Source organism: Hyperolius riggenbachi, chromosome 10 (assembly GCF_040937935.1).
Source record: "Hyperolius riggenbachi isolate aHypRig1 chromosome 10, aHypRig1.pri, whole genome shotgun sequence".
NCBI lineage: Eukaryota > Metazoa > Chordata > Amphibia > Anura > Hyperoliidae > Hyperolius > Hyperolius riggenbachi.
The window spans coordinates 187,780,342-187,795,485 of record NC_090655.1 but is presented as its reverse complement, the minus strand read 5'-3'; the positions used below and the strand labels follow the sequence as shown (position 1 = coordinate 187,795,485).

The 15,144-nt window shown below is 39.5% G+C and overlaps 1 protein-coding gene across 12 annotated transcripts in view; it reads left to right on the top strand.

Moving 5' to 3' along the window:
• The window catches only part of KCNMA1 (potassium calcium-activated channel subfamily M alpha 1), a 759,662-nt gene that overhangs the window by 512,235 nt on the left and 232,283 nt on the right, over nt 1–15,144 (top strand). For all 12 annotated transcript variants that reach the window (XM_068255423.1, XM_068255413.1, XM_068255414.1 and 9 more), the window contains 3 exons: nt 1,977–2,132; nt 5,841–5,950; nt 6,842–6,910. In XM_068255423.1, the coding sequence (XP_068111524.1) occupies nt 1,977–2,132; nt 5,841–5,950; nt 6,842–6,910 (335 nt within the window). The remainder of the gene's footprint in view (nt 1–1,976; nt 2,133–5,840; nt 5,951–6,841; nt 6,911–15,144) is intronic.

Below are 15,144 nucleotides of genomic sequence, written 5' to 3'. Positions count from 1 at the left end.
CACACACTTTTAATAGGTTTGAAGAAGAAGAAGTATCCCACCTGCTTTACGTTTAACCCTCTTTATGTAACTAAGTCAGTAAATCCCACCGCATTGTGAAATATTACTAATCCTCTTGGTTTTAGGTATTATCAGCCTAATTTAGTATTGAATAGATCATTTACTTAAATTTAGCACTACACCACACCCAAACGCCAATAATTTTGCTTGATACATAGTAGTCCATTTATAATAGACTTAATTAATGCATTAGTTCAGCCTCCCACACTTTTCACTGTTAAGTGAATAGAGGATTATGCCATTACTCCAAAAAGGTTTCTCGCTTGATGCAGCTGTACAAGAGAAATACCCTTTGGAAAAGACAAGCACAAGACCCAGATATCTGTTCATAAAGTATGAAGCAGCCAGCAGAGTGGTAATTGCTGCCCCATACACAGCCATCACCAGACCTCACTAAGCAGGGAGGATATAGATGGGCAAGCACAGTGGTGTAGTGGTTAGGCGCTAGGTCTCTGGTTCAAAACCCAGTCAGGGCTCTATCTGCATGGAATTTCTGTGTTGGTTTCCTTTAGGCACTCCAGTTTCTTCCCACATCTCAAAAACCTACAGATAAGTTAATTGGCTGAAAAAATGATCCTACAATGGACATATGACTATGGCAGGGATTAGATTGTGAGGTCCTGTAAGAGCTCATTTCCACTGAGTGTGAAAAATCCTAAAGTAACTGCAGTTCAATGGATCCACTGAATGTGTTTTTCCAAATGCGTTGCGATACAACAAAAACATGGACTGCATGCTGCAGATTTCTGCACCATACACTGCCCCGTATGCGAATCGCGATTAATAAAAGTAAATGGTCTTGCTTGCGAATGCAATATTTTTCTATACAAACATTTGCATCTGTTTTCCCATCTAACATGCTTCTTCCTGTTTCCTGTGTAGTCACAGTGATGTTATGTTTCTATGAAGATTAAAAAATCAGATGTGGAAATTTTCATCTAAGCATACATTAGCATACGTTTTTCGAATTGCATTTAATTCCCATGTGTGAATTTCGGATGCAAAACACACAGTATACTAGTGGAACTAGGCCCTAAGGGGAAGTTAGTGACAAGACTATATACCTGTGCAGTGCTGCAGAAGATGTCAGCTCTATATAATTACTAAAATAATAAATAACTAAATAGGAATTGAATATGAAACCGTATTCAACTACAGTCTTGGCCACAAAATTAACAGCAGCACCGAAGAGATTGGCAGAGACAGTTTTGCACCCAGAGCACCTTCACACTCCTCCCTGTGTGGACAGGTAGTCCTCTTTAATTATGCTTTTTCTCTATCCCTGCTCAGGTACTCTGAAGCACCATCTTAGGAGTTTAGTGGCTTTTGTCTGCCAGGGTTGACAGTTGACTTGTTGAGAGAGGCAAAAATGTCCATGAGGCCTGGAACCCACTAGGAGCGCTTTTCTGAGTGCTTTGTGATTTGAAAAGCTCTTGCTAAAATAATGCTATGGGTGTGATCCCACTTGAGCGATGTGATTTTATAAAAATCCCCCATAGCATTGCATTAGCAAGAGCTTTTTCAAATCACTAGTGCTTAGAAAAGGCTGCTAGTGGGTTTGAGCCCTAACTGATGTGACAAAATTGTGGTAATATGTAGCTGCAGTTTAATGGTTAGTGAAGCAACCACAAGTCAGAAGAGGTTCCAGGGCATTAGAGAGGATGCAGATGTAGATTGCCACCATTTCTGTGCAAGATTGTGCGTATCTGTACTGGGGTGGAAGAGAGAGGGATTTTTAATAAATTGTCATCAGAAAGAGTGAACGGAGAGTGTAAATAAACTGAGTTTAGTTTTTGTTGTGAAGTCAGTAATGTACGTGAGGCATATTTAGTGGATTCAGATAAATGTGGCCTTACCGAAAAAGCTGATGTACGTTGCCTAATGCTCATAACCTTGATGGTTTCTTGTGTTCCCAGGCTCATCTACTCAACATCCCTAGCTGGAACTGGAAAGAAGGAGATGATGCCATTTGTCTGGCTGAGCTGAAGCTGGGCTTCATTGCACAGAGTTGCCTGGCACAGGGCCTATCCACCATGCTTGCAAACCTCTTCTCTATGCGTTCTTTCATAAAGGTAAGAACCCTTTTTCTGTTGGGTTTTAACTGCTCTGTGTTCTTTGTACTAGAGGGACATCATGTGCATTGTAATATAAATTACATCACTTACTTTACATTGGTTTCTACTTTTTTATTAAGAGTCAATTGGTGACCTAAGATAGCCACCATCCAGAGAGACTACAAAGATATTGGTATAAGTCCTGGGTATATATAATAGTATGGCCATTTAGTAGTGTCGTAGTTCAGCAGGACTGACGTGCAAAGCAGCTGGTTAATATTCAAAGGCAGGGGAACAGCTCAAGCCCCTTCTAGGACAATATGCAAAGCACAAGATGAATTGGAGAAATAAGCAGATATATTTGCAATCCTGGCCTGATCGCAGCTGTGCCTAATGGGCTGCAAGGTGCATTTATGAGTCAATAGATGTTGATCAAGAAATCCACAACCAAGATTTCTAGAACATATGCCATGCACAAGGCATAGTACAAGAGTATTAGCTTGAAAAGCAGCTGGTTAATATACAGAGGCAGGTGGGAGGCTTGAGTCATAAAATAAGTGACATTTATTTTAGAAAAATAGAATTAAAGTGAAAATAAACTTATGAGATAATGAATTGTATGTGTAGTACAGCTAAGAAATAGAACATTAATAGCAAATAAACAAGTCATATATTGTGTCATAAGAGTTAAGGAACTTCAGTTATTAACTATGCAAAAGAGATTCTCTGAGCTCCACGGCCAAATTGGTCTCTGAACTCTGGAGCACTACACATCAAAGAAACAGTGACAGACAGCTTCAGATAAGATTCAATTAGAAGATCAAAGGGTCATTAGCTCTGCAAACCACACTCTGTATTTTAAACTATAAAACAGAGCAAACTGCAAATATGACAATATGATGCAATGCTATAAAAAATGCTATATAGCTGAAAATAAAAATATGAGACTGATTTCTTTGCTACTAATGTTCTATTCCTTATCCGTACTACACATACAATGCATTATATCATACGTTTTGCTTCAGTGTGAATTTAAGTCCAACCCAAATATTGATGCCAACATATTTAAAAGGTATAAAGGACTTTATTTAATGTTACCTATGAAATATACAAAATGGTGCCTTTGATTCTCTAAATGCACCCCAAGGTTTGCGCGCATAAAGGATTACCTCGCATGATAAACGAAGGTTTGCATGATTGCACGCTTGAAACACGCGCGCGATCACACGCAAAGTTTATCACGCAACGTAGTCCTTAATGCGCACAAACCTTCGCGCGTGGCAGATTGCTTTAGTGAATCAAGCCAATTGTGTGAATGTAGCCTAAATTACTCCTCAAAGAAGCTGCACTTCAAATGAAAAAGTTCAGTTGCATGGTGAGTAATACCACAGCCTTGAAGGACGTGGAAGTGCATTCACTCCATTGTATAACAATTTGTTTAGTAAGTGGATCCCATTTGTAGGAAACCTGAAGTGAGAAGAGATATATGGAGGCTGCATTTTTATTTCCTTTTAAACAGTTGCTAGGCTGTCCTGCTGATCCTCTACTTTTACCTCTACTAATACTTTTAGCCATAGACCCTGTACAAGCATGCACTAAAGATATCATATTTTACATGAGTCCTTATTACAATTATTACAATTATTGGCTGATTCCTTAAAGAGAACCTGAACTGAAAATAAAAAGTCAAAATAACCATACACGGGTCATACTTACCTCCTTTTCTAGTCTACTCTCTCAATACCTTTCTCCTCTCCTACGTCCCATTAATTCACTGTGTTCAATGGAATTCTCCGTCCTCCATTTTGAAAATGGCCATTACCCCATAACAGCTTCCTGGTCAGCACACTGTTAAACTGTAATATCACCCACTTGAGCCATAGGGAAACATGGACATTACTTTGCACATTCAGTTGTAACTGACAGCTGCTGATATATAACTGACAGCAACTGGTATATTTCAGTTCTGACAAAATATTGCCAGAACTGGAAGGGATCACTGTAAGAAGAAAATGGTGAGCTTCTTAAAGGGGAACTGACGGTGAGGTTAGTATGTAATATTAATTTGCAGGTACATCATGTGTTTATTTTAAATAATTTTACTTGCTTCAGGTTCCCTTTAAAGTGTACCGAGGTGTTTTTAAATATAAAAAAGGGACACAGAGGCATGTTCGCATCCAAAGGATATACCTCTGTGTGCCCTCCAAGCCACTGACAGACCCCCCCGTGGTGCGATAGCCCCCTGCATCTGGCAACATTGAGATTGTAGACAAAGCAATGGGGAATGGGCGTCCATAGCAGGGGAAGAACTGATGCATGACACCCCTTCCCTCATCATTAACCACCCTGGCGTTCTGATTAAATCGCCAGGGTGGCTGCGGGAGGGTTTTTTTTAAATTAAAAAAAAACTATTTCATGCAGCCAACTGAAAGTTGGCTGCATGAAAGCCCACTAGAGGGCGCTCCGGAGGCGTTCTTCCGATCGCCTCCGGCGCCCAGAATAAACAAGGAAGGCCGCAATGAGCGGCCTTCCTTGTTTTGCTTACATCGTCGCCATAGCGACGAGCGGAGTGACGTCATCGACGTCAGCCGACATCCTGACGTCAGCCGCCTCCGATCCAGCCCTTAGCGCTGGCCGGAACTTTTTGTTCCGGCTACGCTGGGCTCAGGCGGCTGGGGGTACCCTCTTTCGCCGCTGCTCGCGGCGGATCGCCGCAGAGCGGCGGCGATCAGGCAGCACACGCGGCTGGCAAAGTGCCGGCTGCGTGTGCTGCTTTTTATTTGACGAAAATCGGCCCAGCAGGGCCTGAGCGGCAGCCTCTGGCGGTGTTGGACGAGCTGAGCTCGTCCAGACCGCTCAGCAGGTTAAGAGCCTCTCACTGGCTCTCCTCTGCCTGCATCTCTTCCCCAGCCCCTGCATACCACTCAGTGCTCTGTATTCAGGGAGGAGAGCACAGAGCTACTTCTCCAGCATTGTGACCCCAAAGGTCACAAAAACAAAACTTAAAGCGGACTATAACCCTGCATTTCAACTTTGCTCTAAAACATTATTTACAGCATATTATATGCAAAAGGCATTTTTTTTTTACTAGACCAGCATTGGAAGGGTTAAACACACAGGTTTAAAGTTCCGTGGAGAGATATGCAGAAGTTCAAATTGTTACATTCTATTTAGTTACAGTATATGTATCTATTGAGAAATGTTACACACTCTTTGGCTGTCCTCCAACTCCTTCTCAGTCAGAGAGATGAGTCACATTCAACACGTAGATACAGTTATGTAAACAAAATGTATCTATGTCAGCTTCGGATGCGTCTGCAGAAATCTCCAGGAACTTTAAAGCACTGTGTAACCCTTCCAATGCTGGTCTAGTAAAAAAAAATTGCTGGTTGCATATAATATACTGTAAATAATGTTTTAGAGCAAAGTTAAAATGCAGGGTTATATTCCGCTTTAAGCATTGCGGGAGGTAGCAGCAATGGGAAGAGGCAGCAATGGGCACTACCTGATCCGGCCACCCTCCTGGATCAGGTAGTATGCTTTTTTTATGTTATGTCCTGCTCGGGTTGTCTTTAACCACATTGGGAAAATTTCTGCCCCCTCCCAAAAAATGAAAATCTGATGTGTCCACGGATATTGAGGGATGTCACATTGCTTCAGCCCTGTTTATTTGAACATGGATGTTTAGTATTCTGTTCAGTAAGGGTATGTATGTATTTTCTATAGATTGAAGAGGATACGTGGCAAAAGTATTATCTGGAAGGTGTGGCTAATGAGATGTACACTGAATATTTATCTACAGCATTTATTGGGCTTTCTTTCCCTGCGGTGTGTGAGTAAGTACAAAACTTCTTCCTCAGGTCTATGGAGGATAGCACGTATATCCAGTGAGATTGGAAATAACTACACTACATAAGAAATATTAAAGAGGAGCTGTCAACCATACTATCTCAGAAAAAAAAACACATATAAAAGTAGATAAATACTTGCTCTACTTACATAACATACAGTATGTATTGCACTGTCCACGTTTTGATTTTAGTGATTTTTCTACAGTAAAAAAAGATAAAATCCTTCTTAGCATTTCCCATTTAACTGTCTCTATTTTGAAGCCAATCCTGATGTCATTTCCTCCCTTACTCCCCTCTGCCTGATTTGCCCGCCCTTCACTATAAAAAAAGTGCATTGTCTTAGCATGAGAAATATTGGCCAATCAGAGAGGAACAGAGGGGAGGGAGGGGAAAACAGGAGGGAAAGAGGCTTCAGCCAATCAGGCAGCCTTATAAAGTCTGAGGGGAAGTAGAGAAGCAAAAAAAAGGACAACCCGCATGCTCTGCAACTTCCTTTTAGTGTACCAAATTTTGTGTGTACCAAATAAGAGTCAGGTAAACCGGGGAATGATCATTTATCAACAAGATAAGTAATAGAGATTTTAACTTTTGGATTGCCTGGTTAGCATCCTTATTACTTGTTTTCCAGATAAAAATAAAGAATTGATTTTTATACACTTTCAGGAGATGTACACCTGCAATATTATGGATATTGACTGCTATATTGCCCAGACTTGCTGTAAGTTTGTAGACTGCAAGTCTAGCATTTTACCGTTTGTCCCAAATATTGTTCCAGTATATCTGAACAAGGTCAAAGTAAGGAATATACTCAGGGTCTGGTTTAAATTTGAGTTTCTCTGTCACTTTACCATCCTGATACCTCCTTGGTCATTTTAGGTTGTGCTTCGTGAAGCTGAAGTTGCTGATGATAGCCATAGAATACAAATCTGAGAAAGGGGAGAGCAGGTAAGTAATGACTTGTAAGTAGTGACAAAGATAATCTCTCTACATTACCCTTCTCTTCTTTCAGTTACATACTTGTATGATCACCTGCAGAACTTCTCAGTTGTCTGCTACATTAATTTAAAATATGCAGCCCTTAACAAGAAGGCTGCCTGTTTGCCCAGATTGCTCCCTAAGACCTAAATTAATTTACCCTGAAGATAATAATCAGTATAGTAAAATCCAATGCAAAGGAGAAAGTGAGGTTTTTTTTTTTTTTTTTACCTCTTATGAGCACTTACAAGTTGTTGTTTTTTTATTTCATAAATATCGACAAACCACCTATATATGACTGCATACTGAACTGAGCTGCAGATGTATGTTGGATTATTTGTATTATTAAATGAGCCTAGGGACACTTGTTTGTAAGTGGAGCCCTCCAAGCCCCATACTAAGAGGCTGCTTTGTGAATGCATGGAGGAAAGGACTTGAGACCAGATGAAAAGCTGTCACAGCAATCAATCAGGAACCAATCAGGTTCCAGAATTCATTTTTTATTTTAAATGAAACGTCTGATTGGTTTTAATGCTTTGTTCTCATATTGTCTTTTCACATTTATAAAACAGCCTCAATGTATGGCTATCCCTAAAAGTTCAATTACATTGTAACCAGGATATACAGTTAGTTGGGTTGAAAAACGATATTCGTCCATTGAGCTCGACCAGGCAGTATGGTACTTGCATAACACTAACACTAGCCAGCACCCTTACAAACCCCAGTTTATCCAGGGGAAGGCGATAAACCCTCACAATGGCTTCTCCAATTAGTCCTAAAAGGGAAAAAAAATATTTCCAGACTCCAGATGGCAATCAGATAAAATCCCTGGATCAGCACTGCTGAGAATTACCTAGTAATTAAAGCCATGGATGTCCTTCAATTCAAGGAAAACATTCAAGCCCCCTTTAAATGCAGATATAGAATTTCCCATAACTAATTCCTGTGGTAATATATGGATTAGTAAAACATAGAACTTAAAAATATGATCACAAAGATAGTCTGCAAATTATAATTTGCCACATGTTACATGATTTTAGTCATGTGACGATGCTTTCCCAGTTACATCTTAAGCCCTCACACTCCTCACCACCTCACTCCACATTTCCTGTGAACCATATTCAGCTTAAGAATCAATCAGCAGTCCCTTGCTAATAATTGATTTGCTGTTATGTTATAACTAACTTTTCCCCACCCTTATGTTTTGACCCTTTGTTAATTTCCAACCTCACTTTTATGTTTATTACTATTTATTTAATTATTTGTCTTAACCTAACACAGAGCTGTTTTTCTGCTTTTTCAAGAACCATGTGCAATCATACCTCTCCAAATCTTATCCCTGAGCAAGTTACAATAAACTAGCCTTGGAATATGATATGTAATTGGGTGCATCCATTTTTTAGGGGTGTATTTCCTGACATTTATTACACATAATCAGATCACTGTGTAAATATACTCACTGAGCACTTTATTAGGAACACTAGTAATACAGGACATTTATCCTCAAAACACATTCAATTTTTTAAGGCATGGATTTAGTAAGGAGCATTACTATGCTATTCTGGTCTATGCTGACATGATTGCATCATGAAACTCTTGCCATTTTCTGCAGCAAAGTCATTCTCCTATTCTCCCACTCTCAAACCATCAGCAGCCAGGCATGTTAGATCCAATGATTCATGCTGTGACACAAAATTCTAACCTTGTATTCAGCATCAGCAGAAACGAAGATCCATCAGACCAGGCTTTATCATTTTCTGGTCTTCAGCTTAGTTTTGGTGAGATTATGCCCATTATAGCCTCGGCATGCTGCTCTTTGCTGACAGGAGTGCAATTTGACATGGTTCGAGATGCTGTGCATTCTGAGATGTTTTTCTGCTCACCACATCTGTAAAGAGTAGCTTTCTAAGTTACTCTATCTTTTAGGGTTAGTTCACACTATGGGCCCTATGCAATTCCAGAACTTGCCAGCGAGAAGTACTGGCGACTTCTAAAATTAGGTTACAGCACAGTCATCTACTTCATTTCTAAGCATCACCCAGCTGGCCGAAAGAAGGAACTCACTTGGACAATCTAATTGCCCAGTGAGTTGTTTTCCCCCTATGCAATTCAGGTTTACATGCACCGGGAAGCATTGCTTCCCATCAAACATGGAAAAGAACTTTTCACCAGAGCCATTGAAAAGTCTCTATCACTCTGTCCCACCGGCTTCTTTGAGCATCTGGGAGGCTCCTTTACTTAGACTCCATGCCCGATATGCAATTAACGTTTTCTTCTGAGTTTTCTCCTAGGTCATGCTTTCACACCTTGCCAAGATAATACCTTCAATATACGCATTGCATTTATTAAAATGCAATGCTTTTATCTAGTTTAAATTTATCCTTGGCTGCAGTGGTCAGCTTGCGCTAGCCTAGTCATTCTCCTCTGACCTCTCTTATCCACAAGGTGTCTGTGTACACAGGACTGCTGCTTATTGTATTTTTGTTTATCACACCATTTTTAACTAACGCTACGGATGGTTATTTATTTTAATCCCAGGAATTCAGCAGTTTAAGAAATACTCATGCCATCCTATATGACTTAAATAATCATACCATGGTCCGTAGTAGTGCCATGAGATTTTTGTCCCATTCTGGTGTTTGGTGTAGTCATTAAGTCAAGCTTTTGATCTGTTTCTACACCATTTTATGCACTGCACTTGTAACATGATTTGCAGTTAAAAAAATTGCATGATTAAGCAGGTGCGCCTAATGAAGTGCTCTGTGAATGTATATAGCCAAGCTATAAGTATAAGTAAGACTGTACTTAAAACTAAGTGAACTTAAAACAACACGAATTGAGGCCCTGATCAATTTATTTTACACATATTTTAGAATACAAAGATGTCAGCCCCTGTACGTGTATTCAATATGTTACACTGTGCCTAAATTATAGAAAAGTAAACAAGCTACAGTCTGTGCTAATCTGAGTAACCAGTCTCATATTTTCACCACTGCTTTTACAAGGTTAAACTAACTCTATACGCTCATAATTATCTCTTCGATTAAGTGCTGATGACAGAATGGACTGCTGCTTAAGCTTCATACACAAATGCAAGGACTGTCCCCGAAAGGGATAAGGGTTCAATCCCTTGGGTGAAGGGTAGCAGAGTGTTATGTTGCCATGGAGGAGGGGCAGAGGGTGAACACACAGCCACATCTGAGGGGGAGGGGTAAGAAGGACAACAATGGCCTCGGCTTGTGCTTGCATAAGATGATATGGCAGGCTGAATCTTTTGTCAACGTATCAGAGCCACCGTACACATACTGGATATCTAATGCTGGGCATACACAGCACTTTCTTTCCTTATCAACCGAGCCGCTGATGGGCTTGATTGATAATATCCGACAGGTCCGATGACCTGCCTGATTGATTCCCCGCTCAATCCCCGCCAGCGAACAATAGCGGGGAATCGAGCGGCTGATAAGGAGCGCCGGCAGGGACGAGCGGGAATCGATCCGCGCGGACGAGCGGGGATGCACCAGCATCGAGCCAGCGGCTCGATCCGGCGCATAATTGCATCCAGAAATGTGTATGCCCGGCATAAGAGAGGTGGTCTTTAGCAACCACCTTGGCTGTTTTTAATAAAGTGAATGTACAAAACCCTAGTCTTTTTTGCAATGACAATCAAAGCAGTAGATGATATGCATGCTGAATAACACTGAATTGGAGCAGGAATATCAGTAATAAAAGTATCCTGCATAATTGATTAAAGCCTCATCTTATGTTAGTTTGAGCACCTATGGTAGTATGTACAATGCCACCTAAAATTAGAGCTCGTTTTTTTTTCTTCTTATTCTTCTTATTTTTAGAAGCATGTGGCATTTGTTTTAGTGAAGATTAAATCTATTTTTAAAACTATGAAAATTATAAGAATTAAAGTTTCTGAAACCCAGTAATCAATGCAGTTGATGCAAATTGGTGCCAGTATTCGGATGAGCGGACAAAGTGTCAAGCAATAATTATTTGCTACAAAAGTTTTGGGTCATGAAGCTTAATCTAGCAGATTGGGAAGTTTTAGCGACTTAATGAAAAAACGGGGCCTCAGCTGTCTGCGTGAGGGAAATTTGCCCAGCATGTGCCGGTTGCAGTGTGACCGAGGGTCTGATGCTTCGTAGAGAAATGTCACTTGAGAGATTAGGGCTGCCTCACAGATCACAGTACTACAGATCACACAACTGCCATGATATGTGAGCCTTAGGATGTGACTTTCTATAAAAAGAATTACTGAGTTGGAGAGGTATGACCCAATTATTTTCTGCACACAAATTTTGTTTATAATATTTGTGTTATTTGTTTTCATATTTTTATGTATTATTTATGGGGGGGCTGGTGATGTCTTGGTGCCCATGAATTTCTCATCAAGGTATTTGATTGGAAATCTATATTTTTTTTCTTGTTGTTTGCAGAAGCAGAAAGCGGTATGGCTTTCCACATTAACTGTGCCTAACCCTCCTTCACCAAACTTCACCCTAACCTCTCCTCCTCACCTCTGGACTCATAATCAGAAGCTCCCTCCGAAGATTAACACACACAAAAAACTCTGGCTGTCTCCTATTTCCTCATCCGTATACATATGCATACATACATGATACATATGTACATATATAAAAAAAACTATATTTATATATATGACTATACATATGTATATATGTGTATACCTGGATATATATTTATATACACCAATGGATGTGAAAGCTGCAGAATATAGTCCGTATATGTACTGGACATTTAGTATTCTTACAAGATAGTTTGTTAGGAAAGTCTGTTGGCACTCACAGTCCTTTTATCATAGTCCTATATTCTAACAAAATTTAAAATCAATACGCAAGTTACTTATTCTGCTCTTTGATCTCTCAGATACACTTGTGTATATAGATATATACCAGTATAAGTGCATGAATACCGTACATATAGTCCTCTAAATATGTATGCAGAAGCGTATACATGCACCTATATGTGTATGTGTTTGTATATAAATCTCTGCATCTATATATGTATCGTGCACTGTTGCTGTACAAGAATACATAACCTCATTCATCAAGATGAAATTCAAAAGACTCAACTAAGTGTATTTTTCTCTGTCAGCTCTCAGTTTATTCCTACCCTCCCGCTGTCGCTCTAACTTCTTTGCAGGAATCTGGTTAATCCCTTCACTGCCAGCTAACTAGAACTCTACTGTTCACTGGCATCTAGGGAATTAAGGCAGACACATGTTTCTGTTGTCAGTAAATAATGGAAATTGTCATTTTCAGGTCTTTGTTTCCCCAGGTGGCTCTGTCTGTCTGTGACAATGTTTTGTGTCTGTCTGTGTTCTGGTTTATGTTTTTCACTCTGCTCCCCATGTCTCCCCAGTGTTTCAGTCTTCAGCCAAAGCTGCCATTAATAACTCAGTCTGTACGTTGTCACCCCATGTCCCATATGACCTTAGCTAACACACCTGACTAAACCCTTTCCTAACATCAAAATCCCCCACCTCTCAGGTAAACAATGCAAACGTGTTAGTTATGAATGCAGCATATCAAGATATTAAACATGTTTTGTTCATGGAAACAATAACATGTCTTATGTGCCAATAATACAAATATAGGCATATTACTCTGTGCTTCCTCTAAACATAGAGATAGCTTACCCTTTTTACCTTTTTTTCCTACATATTTAACCAGTTTATGATAAAGAATGCTACAATGACCTTATGAAGCAGTAATGTAAAAGTGTTATTTTGTACTGATTGGAAGAAATGTGCATTTTTGATGGTGAAGTAATGCACTTAGCTTATAGATGTGAGCTAAGATTGCTGTGAAAAACCTTTTTGGGGCACATGTATTGAGATAAATGGGGATTGAAGATGTTTGGGCATGTTCCAGTTAAAGCAAAAAACATACAGAAACAAAACTATAAATTGCATACAATATGCAACATTTACTTTCCCAGAGCTTCTGTTTTTCATCCATGTGTTTCTGCAATGTCATAGACCACCCTTGCTGGTGAAAAATGCCTAGCTGCTGGTATTACAGTCATCTGGGAATGTCATGCTTTATTGAGTTCCAGTTTCTTGGTATCCATCATCCTGCTTCATGAAGCTTGGGGCACTTCATCACGCTGATGATGTCATCCCACAGCATCCTCCAGTGTCTTTTCGCCCTCATTACTCTAGATTTCAGTCTTCTCCCTACCACACAGTTTCCAGTACAAGCTTATCTTTGCTTGGTTACCTCTGCTGATGTCTGCTGTAATTCCACTATCAGGAAAGTGGGTTAGATAACAGGTCCCAATCCAGCATACTTTCTGAGAACACTAAAAGCAAAACACCCGAATAACACTATCATTACCCTGGCTGACTTTCTATAGTGCCTGGACTTGCAGAACATTCCAGATCAGAAAATACTTTTATCAGTCAGTGTGTGAGGAATCAGATGTTTAACCAGAACCAGCATTAACGGACTCTGGCAGTGACAAAATAATATTTTCCTATATAACAACCAACTATTTAAGATAATTTTCAAATACAATGGCATATCATTTTGGACATTAATATGTAGGTTTGCCTCAGTGCAAATAAAATACATTTAGAAGAAACCAATTATTTCAGACAATGCAAGAGAGTAAACTTGTCATCAGATGAGATGTATAGAGCTACAGATAATTCAGAGACAGACGTTTTCTTACTAGTCTTTCAAATGTTCAACCTATGAAATATGTAAAGTAGGTATCAAGTATTCTGCTATAACCCTCCAGTTACCTGCTGTTAGAAAGACCACACATCATAATGGGAGTCAAATAAATAGGTGGCTTATCTTAGGTTCAAAAATGTTAGTTGAGTAATGTGCTGCCATTGAAGTACACAAAAACATTTCAGATTAAAAGATTGTGACGGTCACATTCTTTTTCTCACTCAATACTAACACGGTTTTGGAGGTACCCATTGCCCTTTTCATCTTTCAGAAACTTTTGCAGTATGACCATAAAATAATCAGATAGGTAAACACTCTCTTAAACATGCTCTATGTAGGTGGTTCTTTGTTCAAAGCTTCCTGTCCATTGTCTTTCCACTTTCACTCTAAATTAGCCTTCTCCTCTATAAAAACCTGCCATGAGCTTGATGTGGTAACTTGACGGGAGAGGGTGTTTTCCTCTTTTCCCTCTCTCTTGTTTGTTGTCTGTGTGAAGTGTTTTTATGAACAGCGTTCATCTGACATTTTTGTTTCCTCCCATCCTCACGGGTGTAGTTTGGGTGTTTCAAAATTAACTTCCTGCAAGTTGGGAAACTGCAGAGAAGTTACTGCAACATAGGGAGTTGCATTGTGGCTTGTCTTGCTGTCCTTTTGAAGCTTTGTTTCTTGTGTTTGATTGCATGATTTGTTTATTTGGGTTGATGACAAATGTAATATTTGCTGCTCTTCGAAAAGCAGTTTGAAGTGAGGGCTCTGAATATGATATGGCATGGGCTCCCAAATTCCTTGTAACTTTTTACAGTAATACAGTTGCTAATTTCTGGTTTCTAAACCTTGTACTGTTAAATGGTGAAATCTGTTGCATTCTGAAAGTAAGTGTATTAAAATGAATTATCTGATAACTGTAAAGTTTATGCTGTTTCACTTAAAAACACCTTGTCCGGCAGGAAAACCGTATTCATTTTTATGGTAAAAAGAAAACAAAAAAAGTTGCATTAAATTCTAAAAGGTCTGCCTGTATCAGAATTGTGAAATCTTCATATAACATATAAAAAGTTAGTTTAACTGTCCAGAACATATCAGCTTTTTTGAATAATCCGGTGCTAGCTTTAGCACTACAGTGGCAACAGCCAGGAGCCTTGGTGACAGATGTCGGATCTTGTTTCCTTTGAGCTCTACAGGTCTCTGTTTGGAGATGGGAGACAGATGACTTATAACACAAAACCCCCTTCTATTAACACTGGACTGAGAAAGCAGCAGCTGACTTTTGAGAATTGTCTTAGAAAAAATACCCAGTCCCGTTAATACTTCAAAAGCTGTCCCTCTTCTTCTTTTTAAAAATCTGGAATGTATTGATTGTGTAGTTTTTCTTAAATTGAAAACTATACAGGCACATATTATTTTTCTCAGACTATCTAATTACATTAAGTACTCCTTGCTAAAATTAGTATTTAGTGCCACCACCCAGGTACCAGTTGTCTTAAAGATGTT